Below are 14,026 nucleotides of genomic sequence, written 5' to 3'. Positions count from 1 at the left end.
TCTGCAAATGCTTCTGCTGATGTTTGTACAATTGTGTTATCTCCATGGTGATGCACTTGTAACCTTGTCTTAGATCTCCTCCTCCTCCTTCATGAATATCATTATCCCTCCACTTCCTACTGAGCTTTGCTAAGCAGCCATTCACTAGGCTATACTTCCTGTTTTTGGAGAGTTGGCTAAGTTGGTAGTGGCTGGGTCTTGAGCCAGGGCTAAGCTGGCATTGATAGAAAGAGGGGTAAGAAACATAAAAGAGAGCCAGAGACAGGGAGCATGGCAGAGGTCCAGTTCTGTGGGTTGAAGTGACTCATGGTTTACCGTAAAAGCTGCAGTTTCTCTCCGCCCCTCTCTGGCAGTCACAACCATCCTTGCATTTTTCTCTCCCTCTGTGTGCGCGTGTGCGTGTCTGCGTGCGTGCTGATTGGATGAAACTTTAATACTGTGGGACAAATGAGAGTCCAGTCTAAGGGTTTTCCCCCCACACTCACTGCTTGCTGAACTGCAGCTTTCAGGGAAACACACAGATGCCTGGGTTTGTTTGTTTTTATGCTCATAAAGCATCAACAAAGTGAATTTTGTGAATGGGACCGTTGTATAAAACATTGAAGCATTATTTGATCTCCATTACTCTCTTCATTGACCAGGCCATTTCATTTTCACTTTCAGATTTCAATTCAGTCAGATTTTATAACTGACAATTTGAGCTGGCTCGACATTTTTATTTCTGATTAAAACAAGGATTTACATCTTTAGGATGACTATATACTATGGCGCAAATAATAATAGACATCCTTGATAACGGTGGATATTATTCAGATAATTGTGGTTATCACAGATTCATAGAACAATGGACCATCATTTTGCTGATTTTATGGATGGACCCCATAAAGCTCTCCCCTTTATTGCCCCTTATAGATGGCTCTGTCTCCACATGACTGTTCTTCAATGTTCATGTCTGTGTTCAATTCACCTTCAGGTACAGTGTGGGGTCCTCGGTCTCTGGAACCTTTATTTTGGGGGGTCGCGGGCTGAAAAGGTTAAGAACCACTGTATTCGTTTTGTATCTAATCTAAGGTTTATCCAAGATTTATTTTAGTGTTGGACATTGCACGTGAATTTAATATCAGTTTTTTTTATACATGGCTGATTTAAGTAATAAGCAAAACCAGATACTCAATGTAAACAAAGCCTCATTAGGTAAAAGCAAAGTATAGTTAATGTGCCAATAGCTCATCTGGTATTGAATAGTAAGCACATGCACGCCAGACTTGATGTTCTCTTTAAGTCTGCTGATGATGCTGTAAAAGAGCCTTGGGAATCCCCTCAAAAAGGACTGGGATTCTTTGTGATGTGATTAAACGCCAGCGCTCCGTTAACCACAAATGTTCAGCACTCCAGTCTTTTTCTGTTTCGTTTTTTCTTTTTCTCTACTTGCCCCTCCTCCTTCTACTTCTTTTGCTGTAATTCTCATCCTTGCACTCCCAGTTCAGCTTCACCAAAATAATTGCAGACACACAAACACACGCACGGTCTATTTTGCCCCGTGACATCTACAATTAGAGACGTCGTGCATGCCATAAGTACATCTGTCAGTCTTCCCATTATTATAGCCGTCTTTCAGTGTTGCATTTTGCTTGGCTTACAATCCATATCCCAAAGCCCTTTTATATAGTTGAGGCATGAGGGAGCGAGCTATTTTAGGACTAAAGAAAGCCCTTGACCTGGTTTATCCTTTGGAGGAGGAGAAAGAGGACACCACCATGCAAACATGACAGCCAGATGACATAGCTGTGTGCACACTAGACCTGATACAGTTTGGTTTTTTTCCCCTGAAACAATTGTAGAATACACATTTACAAATGCTATTGTTTTACAACTGGAGCTGTTTCAATTTCAAATAAGAAAGATTTATCATGTGTGATTATGTCAGAAGTGTTAGTTCATCAAACAATCTGTGTATTTTTGGTTTAACCTTAGTACAAGAGATTTGAGATCAAACCCATGTTAGCACAGGGCTTACATCCTGTTGGCCTACAAAATATGGGATCTACTTCTCCAGTTGCATATTTTAACCTATGAAACGCATGATAAACATTCTAATAATTCCAGCATCTGCCTTTTGTGAACGCTCTTAGCGACAAATGTATGGACTTTATCTTGTGTTATTGGAAATTTTTCTGGTGTTTTAGATAGGGATGTCCCAATACAACTTTATAATTTCCGATACTGCAGCCTTGCTTGTCGGCCGATACCGATATTGATACGATATCAGCATGAATCACACAAACTTTTTTTATTCATTTATTTTTTTCTCTCTCTTTTCTTTAATAAAAATTTTTTTAATTACTTATTCTGTAGTGTGGAATGTTAGAAAAGGCTTGATCTAGTGATGTTACTCAAACAGAGAACAGTAGTCAACAACAGTTGGTATGAGAAAAACTGACCCATTTATTGTTATTGTTATAAAATAAATTAAAAAATGAATTGAAAAATAAATAAATTAATTTTAAAAATCCAGAAATTTGAATTCGATATTTGTTTTCAGGCTAATATTGGACCGATATCGGATCGGGACACTCATAGTTTTAGACACTAACATGAATGCACGTTCCACTGTAGTTACTGTCCTGAGCAGCGGCTGCTGCTGTCTGCTCATCCCCGCCAGAGAGTCAGCTGTGATCGAGGCAGCCTGCCGCTCAGGGCAGACTGACAACCATCACTCCGTATCCAGACTGTAAAAGAAATTCACTTTGAATAAGCGTTTCTTAGGTTTACACACAATTTATCCTGTCTGTTCTCGCTCTCCCTCTGACACCAGTGTGTGGTTGGGGCAGCCCCTGCACAGTCACGTGGCTCCGCAAGGACACAAAGTGGTCCGTTCCTCCCGAGTATGTTTGAGCCTTTAAACTGTTGCTTCTCCACAATGGTCTGCCTTTTTCCGCTTCATTTATTGTGTAACTGTGCGATGGAGACTTCTGCTGGAATGCTCGCATTTGCACTTGAGACGTGAACGCGCCTGACTTCAGTCGGGCAGCCTATAGTAACGCCCAAAACAATTCATGGAGCACACATATTTGTAGAAAGATCTCTGATTGGCTGACATCCAGCGTCACCCTGCTGGATTTATAAATGCATTCTACAGGCCCAGGAGAAGGAGAAAAGATTCAGTCCACTCATAACACTTAGGATTACAATATGCTGAAATATGAATATGGATTTTTGACCAAACCTTTAAGGTTTCATTTATTCAGACAACTTTCTTCAGGATATTTACTTTAATCTCCTGACATGTTTCGACTGTTAACTGTTAATCTTCCTCAGAGGCATCTGCTGATTGATTTGATGTGTCCTTATGAGTGTTTTCCAGGTGTGGCAAATTTAACAATTCTGCCAGGCTTGCCACACCCCCTGTCACCCGAGGGTCTCTGGAGAAGAGAGTTCCAGGTGTGGGAGAGTAAAAATGTTCCCTGATCCCTGTTGATATTAAAGCTCTGCTTTAACCATCGAGATCAGAAAGCGACAAATCTCTGGTGGTCCCAGAGACTTTTTATTCTAAAATTAGTTTTTTCATCATGTTTGTTATACCGTTACAAATACAGAGTAGCCAGGATTAGAGAACAAAGTGACAATATATTGTATTTTGTTTGAAATAGATTTATATTTAAGAAAGTCAAAGTATAGAATACAGTTGTTTTAGACTGTGGTGTTTTAATTCTAAAAAGAATAATAATTATTTAAGCTCTTTGAGCTTTCTCCTTCTTCCTGCACTGTATCTACAGTATTTCTGTGATGATTTGGGGGCTTATTTAAGTGTGCAAAATGGATCAATTAAAAAAATTTGATAGTTTTTAAAAAATGAAAAATCATCATCTGTATTTATATTTTATTTTATTATTACTAGACAATTGAGGCGACCCCATTTTATTTCCAGGCGACCCCACATAGGGTCACGACCACAAGGTTAAAAAACCCCGGTTTAACAAATAGTATCATTTTTCAAAGAATTACTTTCCTGTCAACACGCAAAGGTAAATCTAAATTAGTCGTTTGGTGGTTTTAAATTTGAGACTTGATAACATAAACATTAGGGACCATCACAAGGCATTAATCAATAATGTAATACACATTGTGTACGTTCCTGAAAAGAACTGTAATTTTACTCCCAGCTTCAAGATGTTTATGCAGCACGTAGCATTTTAAATAGGCCTCCTTTGTAAATAGAACAGTTATCTGTAAGTAAAAAAAAAATATCTCTATAACTAAAGACGTGGTTTTAAATTGGCTTCCCAAAGGTTATTTAACACTGGTGTTAATTTTGTTCTCATTGGTTGCATACCTACACACACACACAAAGAGAATGATGGGTCTTTAATGCATTTGTTGCCATCCAAAGACCAATGGACATGCATTGGGAGCAGAAGGCTGATATTCAACCATAAAGAGACTTTTGTTCTCCTCTAAACATTGACTTATTGTTAGTTATCTTCTGTGGGTGCCAGGATCGCTGGCAAACAATAACAGCCTTGATTCAGAGGTCCATATCCTCTGTCTTTTGCTTATTTCCATACCCAAAGTATTCTTTGTCTCATTAATGTAACTATCTAAGCTTCGGTTGGACGTTGGTTACCAGGGTACCAGTGTTTAATCATGAAACACAACCATCGTCTCGTTATAATAAAGGGGCTTTTGTTTTGTTTTTGTCTGAAGCATCAAGGAACCAACCTTTTTGACGAACTGTTTTTTTTGTCAACTGTCAGTCTTTGTGCAGGAGTACATATGAGGTTTAAAGGAAATCTCAGTGTTTGAAAGGGAGCAGCACAGTCTGTTCTCATTCCTGCCACAGTTTTCCAGAGGAACTTCCATCGTGGGTGGCAGTGCTAGTTTCACATAGTTAAATATTTAGTGACAGTTTTGAAAGGGTGTGCAGTGTGTGTTTGTGTCTGTGTGTGTGTTAGAAGAATCCCTGTGATTTGTTTTACTTTATACCTTGTGACTGCATAATAAGACAACACTCTGCCCCACTTCCTCTCTCCCACCCTCTCCCCCATCGCCGTGTTTCACTGCTTTTGCAGAGACGGAAGAAAATCCTCCGTCAGGATAGGAATAGAGCACGATAAAAATAAAACCCAGGAGGGAGGCAAGAGATAGAAAAGGAGAGACCCAGCCACAGCAGTGATGGTGGGAGGGACAGAGCTCGAAGGGGGCTGGGGGGAGGATTGGAGGCGGGCGCGAGGGTTGTCTCATGCCTTGCAAGAGCTGTGCAACTTCTTGGCAGCTTTTCAGAAATGAGCCTCAGAAGCTTGGCGAGCCACGCAGACATATTGAGACCATGGTCGCTGCCTTGCTCGAATTATAGCTCTGTTCAGGATGGTTGGGAGGCACCTCTCCACAGGTATTTCATCACCGTGCTGCAGACCTGCACTCCTTTGTTTTGTCTCACGTTTTTGCTTTGGAACTCCTACTCCTGTTTTTATTTGTGCACAGCGTGTTTGAGTCCATTTAAAGCTGCAGTGATGGGGCATTGTCACTTCCTGCTGTTTGGCTTTAATGGGGCAAGCGAGCCTTGCATGCGACCGAGACAGCAGCAGCGGTGGAGATTACAGACAGTCGATCTGAGCCTTTTTGGCTCCTATTCAGAACCGAGAAAATGGCCGTCTTGTACTGCTCAGCAGAATGACAGCGCTGCTCTTTTCTCTCCCTTTGCTCTAATTCAAATCTTCATCCTCTCTCGCTCTGTTAGTCGAGAAAATTGAAGCCTGAATAAAAGCAGAGTGGCACATAAATGTGGTGACCACCTTGTTTAGTTATTGCTATCAATGTGTTTTCATATTAACAAAGCATTCATATGTCATCATATGTAAACATCAAGGGCTAAAGCTGAAAGAGTTTGATAAATTAGACATTGTGCTTATGCTGAGCATGATCTTGTGGTTGATTTCTATATAAAGTACTTATTCCACTGTTATCAGAGCAGTTGTTACAGTCTGTGTTTTGATAAAGGAACTTGACTCTCATTTTTGTTGCAATACTGATACTTGATTTAACCATATTTATCGTAAGGAAAGCATTATGAGTTATTGTTGACTGAATTGCAAGGTTTATTAACCATATTTTAAAGCTGCTAGCTGATTTTAGCGCATGCCTCATTGATAAATGAATCAAACGTAATTTACTCCAAAAAGAAAGCAAAAAGGTCGAAATTACAGCTTCAAAGTTTGCTTTCATCCATACACGCACAATTTGTTGACATTTTCGCGCATTGCATTGTGGGATGTGGAGTCCTGTAAATAGATGCATCAAAGTGTTTTTACTTTATTCTTACCATGATATCTTGTGTTTCTTTGCTAGTTAAGGAGGATGGTGATTAGGGGATCGAAGCAAATTTCCTGAAAAAAGTCTGAATAAATGAAACTGTAAATTGTTATTTAAAAAAGAAAACAAAATGAACTTGCTGGAATTATTTTTGTTCAAGTTTGTTCCTAGCATTCTCTGTGATATCAAAATGAAGTAAAAACACTTCTGCTGCATGTCCGTAACACCAAATCCCACAATGCATTGGGTGAAAATTTTAACGAAATGAGAATTTTAAGTGGAAATAAAAACAAACGCTGAAGCGGTAATGTCTGGTTCATTGACCTATAAGGCATAAACTATGGTTTCATCTGATTTAAAAAAATCATCTTTTTTTTTTTTTTTTTTTAAATCCAGTGTCCCCACCAGTGATGTTGCTAGGTACGCGTCCTACGTCCCTGACGCATAAAAATCTAAAAGGATGCAGTAAATCCACTATCCATGTGTCCCAGGGATGCACCTCATTTTTCCCATGAAAAACGACACATTGTAAACAACAACTTATGTTTAAAATCACAGTAACTAGCAAAAGAAACCTAGCCGTCATAATTAAACACATTTTTTGTTTAATTATGATAATTTTTATTTATTAGTATTTATTTTGTTTCCTCACAGGAGTTAAAAACTAAAATTTTCTTTAAAAAATGATATATATTTCTAAAAAAAAAACCGTAATTTAAAAAAATAAAGTGGAAAACACGGAATTTGGGGAAAAATAAAATGGAATTTGGGAGAAAAAAAAAACAGAATTTGTAAAAAATAAAATAAAAAGGATTTTATAGGGTGCTAAGTCAAAGATACAAATTTCTTAGTAGTAAGCAGTGATGTTGCTAGGTACGATACATTGTAAACAACAACTTATCTTTAAAATCACAGTAACAAGCAAAAGAAACCTAGCCGTCAGCGGACCCCTTCACGCATTAGCTTAGCGCAGACATGATCCCCTTGTGTACATGCTAGTTTAGCCGCTACAACAACAACTAGCCAGTTAACTAGCTGCTTAATACACCACAAACATATCTGTATCATTTAATTTTTCCCAACAGACTTTGCACTGTGCTAGTTAAGTTACATTTTTGTGCTTTAAGTTTCATAGTGATTGACTCAGTTCATTTGATTCAGTTGATGTTCAGACAAGAAGGTTTTGGTGACAATTTGTTTTTTGACTGTCATGGTGATGAGAATGTTTTGTTTGTGTTAAAATCAGCACTTTTATTGATAATTTATTTTTGTACAACAGACACCTTTTTGTTTTCATTTGAATTGTATTTGTTTAATTTCAGATACATTTTGAACATACATGAATATATCTGCTAATTATAGCCGTATCATACCACAATTAAAAGAGTTTAACACTACAATTAAAGAAATAGAAGAATATAAGAAATAGAAAGAAATACATTTTTTTTATTGGGGACCCATTGAATTTCCCAGAGACCCACTCAAATCACCACCTGTGGGTCCCGTGGACTCACTAGGGCGACCGTGGCTCAGGTGGTAGTGGGTCGTCTTCTGATCGAGAGGTTGGGGGTTCGATCCCAGTACCTGACTATGTGTCGAAGTGTCCTTGGGCAAGACGCTAGTCGACCACTGTTCTCAGTGGTCGACTAGCGCCTTGCATGGCAGTCCTGTCCCATTGGTGTGTGAATGTGAGAGTGAATGGGTGAATGAGCTGATATGTAAAGCGCTTTGAGACTGCTTCAGTGTGGGGATAAAGCGCTATATAAAATCAAGTCCATTTACCATTTACCATTTACTACATTGAAAACCTATCAACATCACTGCCCCACGGTCATGAAATTCCTGGAAAAGTTATGGAATTTGAAAAAATGATTTTTCAGTCTTGAAAAATCATGGAATAATTTAGCTGTTTTGGAAATATTTCCTGTTTTCTTCTAATGTTTAAAATCCAACCTTCGCTATTACTATGGGACATTATAAAGTAAGTCTCTTAACCCTAACACCTTGTGTTGTACTTTGCATTTAATAAATGTCTCCAAATTGAAATTGTAATCTTAAACATGGTAGCACTTAGTTAGTTGTTGTTTAATGTTACATTCAATACATGATGCATCGTTATTGAAAAAAATATGACAAAATGGGTGTCAAATGCTATTGCGTCATTGTTCGATGCTATATGATAGATAAGTCATGGACACAACTTGCATTCCCTGTGTTACATTTTTGCTACAAACTATGAAACACTATCAGACCTCTGTTACACCAGTACACTGAAAAGACCCGCTCATTTTTGCACTTTAACGATGAATAGATCTTAGTGGTTAGAACTAAGTCATGGAAATTTGGTCAAATATTTTGGAAAAGTTTTGAAAAATCATGGTGAAAAAAGTCTTGGAACCATGTAAATCTCAATCAATGAAACTAAAAGAGAAGAGATTTGTTTTTCACAGAAGTTACTGTTATTTAGTTATTGTATAACCATAAAGCATCCCGGTGTGCTCTCCAATTTCTCTGTGGCTTTTTATAACAGTAAGATGATTGGGACAATTGGGTTTATGGGAGGCATAAAGAAAATAGATGTAAGTTGTAAATAAACCTCCAACTGTTGTCCTGTTTGTTTCTCCAAGCTTTATATTTGTTACGTGGGTTGTGTGTTTATTCAAGCATTTTATATAGCCCGTTTACACATTAGCAGGCTTTCATCTGTTACCATGGTATTTTAGCCTTTACTAACCCGATGTGGGTGTGATGACGTGTGAAGCCTGTGTCTCTAAGTACTCATCTGTTTATTCTTGGTCTAATTTATTTGTGTTTTTTTTTTTTTTTTTTTTTTTTTGCAGAACTGCCCCTACAGAGTGGAGAGGGAGCCCAGTATGATAATCCCCTCTGGGGATCCCATGCAGCCAACAGAAGTGCCACAAGTGCTGCATCTTCCATCAATCTCAGTGGCTGGGATCAACTGATCATTGACCAGGAGGACAGTGAGGCTTGGCCTTCTATTACCCTCAGCCAGAGCCAGGCCTCTTCAGGAGGATGCCTGTTGGACACTGACACTGGTCCCCTGACCAGCCGCAGCAGCACTACTACAAGTAATTTTACGACGAGCATGGCGACAGGAACTAATAATCAGACGGGCCACTTTCCTGCCAACCACCTTAACAGTAAAACCAATAGTCGGCCCAGCCCTGCCAATCACAGTGGAACCAGCATGCACTCTGGCCAAGTTGCATCTAATCGCAGCTGGGGTCCTGGACCTGTACCCTCTCATTGCCCCCCTCAGTCCACAGTGGGGAGTGAAGGGAAAGGTGACAGCACAGGAGGGGGAGGAGTAGGAGGAGGCAGTAGGGGCTGGGGCTCCTCTTCCTCACCCTCCATCAACAACTTTAACTTGAACTTAAACCCTAATGCCAATCCATCTGCCTGGCCCATGTTGGGACATGACAGTGGTGGCGCAGGGGGAGGCAGCTCAGGGGGAGCCAACACCATTTCACAACCTCAACCTACATCCAACCTCTGTAACCCAACTGGCCCCCCATCTGCTCAGAATAACACCTGTACTGGAGCCAACACTAACAGCAATCCCTCTGGGATAGGCAGCGCCTGGGGTACCATAATTACTTCTGATGCATCAGAGCCACATCCCTCTCCTTCTACGAATGTGTCTTTCAGTCCAGAACCTCAGAACCTTAAAAATGATGGACCAAATCACACTAACAAGCAGGAACCCCCCAGTCCCATCTGCAACCTGCCTGGCTGGGGTAATGCACCTTCTATGGGCCAGCCACCCCCAGGGGACTCACAGGTGAATGGAGAAGACGTTACCTCTGTATGGGGTAACAGCAGTAACTCAAAAGCTAACTCTACAAAGGAGACACCTGGCTGGGACTCGGGCTGGGGCCATGGAGGAGGTGGAACTGGCAAATCAACAGGTTGGGGTGAGCAGTCTGGTAGTGAGTGGGGCAAGCAGCACACTGAAGGGGCTAAGGGAGGCTGGGACAGCCCTAGTTCTCCTCCCCAGGATTCACAGGCCAGTCCCTGGAACAGGGCCCTAAGCACAACAGGTGCTAGTGAAGGCAGCAGTGACAGCATGGAAGGACACACCCAGCAGAATGACCGCTCATCTAGAGATAATCCGACTCCCCTGGTGCCTGCTCAGGACCTGGACCCAAGGGTACTGTGTAACACCGGGTGGGGGCAGACTCCTGTTCGCCAGCACACTTCCTGGGACATGGAAAATATACGTCAAAATAATGTTGGCACAGACTCACAGGGTTCTGGTGCCACTACTCTAAGTGATGGTCCAGGACCATCCAATTGTAACACGGCCCTGAGTCAAAGGACTGATTCTGGGAGCAAAAGTGATGTCTCAAGTTCTCAGCGAGCCACTAACTGGGGGGGAAACATACCTGTGGCCAACCAGACCAGCTCTGGTTGGGGCGAGCCTCCCAACAATGTTAAGCCTATGAGTGGTCCCAGTAGCTGGGCAAACCCTCCCCCAGTACCTCCCTCCACAGCCAGTATTCCCAAGAATGGGGGGCAATCTTGGAATGAGGAGAAGTCTACTGGTTGGGAAGATCCTCACAGTAAAGCATCATCCCAGGTTTGGGGAGAGCAACCCAAAGTGTCCCATAGCTGGGGAAACAGCGGAGGGAGCAATAACACAGGAGAGTGGAGAGAACCAGAGGAGAACAAAAAGAGTCCCACTAACCCCTCCTGGGAGGGAGAGGCAGGGGGCTGGAAGGAGAACCCCAGAGGCTGGGGAATGTCTGCTCCAGGACCTGGAGTATCTGGAGGAGGAGGAGGTGGAAATGGGAACTGGGGAGAATCAGTTTCTCAGCGCCCCAATGGTCCTCCTCAGGGATGGGGGAGCAAGCCTCAGGATGGGCCTAGTGGTAACAGTGGAGGAGGGAGCATGGGCTCCTGGGGGGGCTCAGGTGCAATGAAGCAGGTTGCAAGCTGGAGTGCCAGTAAGCAAGAGTCTGTGGGTGAGCCCACAGGCTGGGAGGAGCCCTCCCCTCCCTCAATCCGCCGTAAGATGGAAATAGACGATGGCACCTCTGCTTGGGGTGATCCTGGTACTTACAGCAAAGCAGTCAATCTATGGGACAGAAACAATCCTGGGGCATCCCAAGCTAAAGTGAACAGTGCAGGCAATAACCCCCCAGGATCCAACACCAACCACCCCATCTCCCATAATCACATCTATCATGGGCCACCTGCACCTTTACAGAATCATACCCAAAACCCAGGGCCAACCAGCGGTCCTATGGAGCCCGCTGTGCAACACCAGTCTGGACCATCTCATAACAGGGCTCCCCTAATATCTCAAGGTAAGAGCTCCTACACCTTATTTACTGTTTTTGTGTTGTAATCCATTAAAGAGTCATATTCCTTTCCTCACATTGGGGAAAAAAAAGAAATAATTTACTTTCTGATCATTTGCGTCATTAGTAGTGTTGTGTTCAAGACCGCACTATCCGAGACCAAGACTTGCCCGAGACCAGAATGCACCGAGACCAAGACAAGACCAAGACTTTCGGGAGCCGAGACCGAGTCAAGACCAAGACCGAGACAAGCCGAGACCAAGACCAAGACCAAGACCATAAACATTTTTTTTCCAATTTAAAAAAATATATAAATAAATAAAATTATGGCAAGGTTCGACAGTTAAATAACATTCTCTCTTTAATTTTAGTTTATTTTAAATACATTTGACGGACAAAAAAGGTGCCTGCAAAAAATTAACTAAAATATTAAAACTACTACTGCTACTGATAAATTCACAATTATTCTACATATTTGAAAACAATATTTTTATGTCAGCTGAATGTACAGCAAGTGTTTAAAAGCATTTCTGCCAAGAAATAATGATTCTTGATTCTGATTCTTTCAGTTGTTCAGGTTTAACAAGTCACAGATTTCACAAGATATTTTTTTAGTTTGAAAAAGCCTTTACACAGGTTATTTTTATTAATTCACTTAGTTGATATAGTTTAATTTGGTTGCTGTAATATAACTAGGATATTCAATTAACAAAGGTTTCCAACTGTAACTGTAAAAGTGAAACTTTCTGAAATAAAACTACAAACAAGTTGTCAGCAGTCTAAAAAACAAAGATCTACAGGTAGATGTGAAACTAAATAAAACAAACTCAACCCCTGGAACAGTCATGTAACAAATTAATCAATAGTTCTTGTTGAGAATTATTATTATTCTGGATACAGTGGAAACAGAACCTATAAAAAATAATTATATTGTGAACCTGTTTATATTGTGGGGAACATATTGTATACATACATGTAATTGGAGTCTAAAGACACAAAAAAAACACCACTTTAAAAGATAATAGACTACTATAAGACCTCTTTACAGTTATTTGACTCATTCTGTGATGCGCGGCGATGACGCGCTGGTGACGACATAATCCAAGATGGCGGCGGCCCGGACTACAGCCGATATTATGTAATAAAGCCTTAAAAGACATGGATATAATGAAAAGAGTGGATGGACAGATGCATAAACATGCGGACTTTCACACGGACACACAGGGACTTATTAAACACACACGGACTTATTAAACACACACGGACCTCAGTAAACACGGTAAAAGGAACGGGCTTCACCGCTCGGCTGGCACTAGGACCCAGAAGCAGAGTAAGTGCGTCCCCTATCCAGCATTCACAGGCTGTAATATCATCAGTTTATCATTTTACCAGTTGTTAGAGCTACTGTCTTTACCAGGGAGATAATATTTATTACTGGTGATTGTTTTCTGGAGTTTTACTGGGATTTTTACCGGTGATTAGTTCATTTCTCCCTTGCGCTCCGCGGTCCAAACTGACACCGCAGCCACACACACACACACACACACACACACACACACACACACACACACACACACACACACACACACACACACACACACACACACACAGTCACATTAAGGAAGGTTGTGGTCATTATACGGGGTGGATTAAATAATGAATAAAGGATTGTTTTATCCCGTTCTTCTCCGTGTTATTATCACATTATAAAAAAGGTTAAAAATAGCAGGAATTAGTGCTGGTCTCGAACGGTCTTGACGGAAAATCCCGAGTCCGGGCAGCCCGAGTCCAAGACAAGACCGAGTCAAAATGCTTCAGAGTCCGAGACAAGACCAAGACCTTTAAAATTTGGTCTCGAGACCGGTCTCGAGACCAAGACCGGTCTTGACCACCACAACACTAGTCATTAGGGTTAAATAAAACTGCTCAGGGCTTTTCTGATTCTCTATTCTTCTACACTTCAACCTAAAGGTGTTGAACTTAAAAGCTGGTTAAGTCGTTAACTGAGTGCATTTTTAAGATTTTAGTTATTAATCCACTTAGAGGTAATACCTTGACCTAGTTTGCGCTTCTTGGATTTGTATCTAATGAACTCTCTGAGTCAGTCGGGCAGTGCTGCCTCGACACCCCGAGGCTTCTTGGAATTTTCAACACCAAAAGTGGGTAACCCTGTAAACTTTACTTTTACTGCCATAGAGACACAAAATAATGCTATTTATAAAATGCATGATGAAAATACGTATTCACCACAAACTGAGATGAAGTGGAAGTGTGTGATTATATTGGAGCCTAGCACCATCTGTCCATTGGTCAGAGCAAGCCTCCCGCCCTCTACTGTTCATTATGAGACACTGCATGTTGGTACGGCTACAATTCTGAGACATTGAAGTGGG

General features: G+C 41.2%; 1 protein-coding gene across 1 annotated transcript in view; it reads left to right on the top strand.

The window, feature by feature from the left end:
• tnrc6c1 (trinucleotide repeat containing adaptor 6C1) overlaps window positions 1–14,026 on the top strand; it is an 83,198-nt gene that overhangs the window by 47,203 nt on the left and 21,969 nt on the right. Inside the window, 1 exon segment of the mRNA XM_028454358.1 lies at window positions 9,150–11,639. Within this exon segment, the coding sequence (XP_028310159.1) occupies window positions 9,150–11,639 (2,490 nt within the window).

Source organism: Gouania willdenowi, chromosome 8 (genome assembly GCF_900634775.1).
Source record: "Gouania willdenowi chromosome 8, fGouWil2.1, whole genome shotgun sequence".
Lineage (NCBI taxonomy): Eukaryota > Metazoa > Chordata > Actinopteri > Blenniiformes > Gobiesocidae > Gouania > Gouania willdenowi.
The sequence above is the reverse complement of the archived record's forward strand: the minus strand, read 5'-3'. Positions and strand labels throughout refer to the sequence as shown.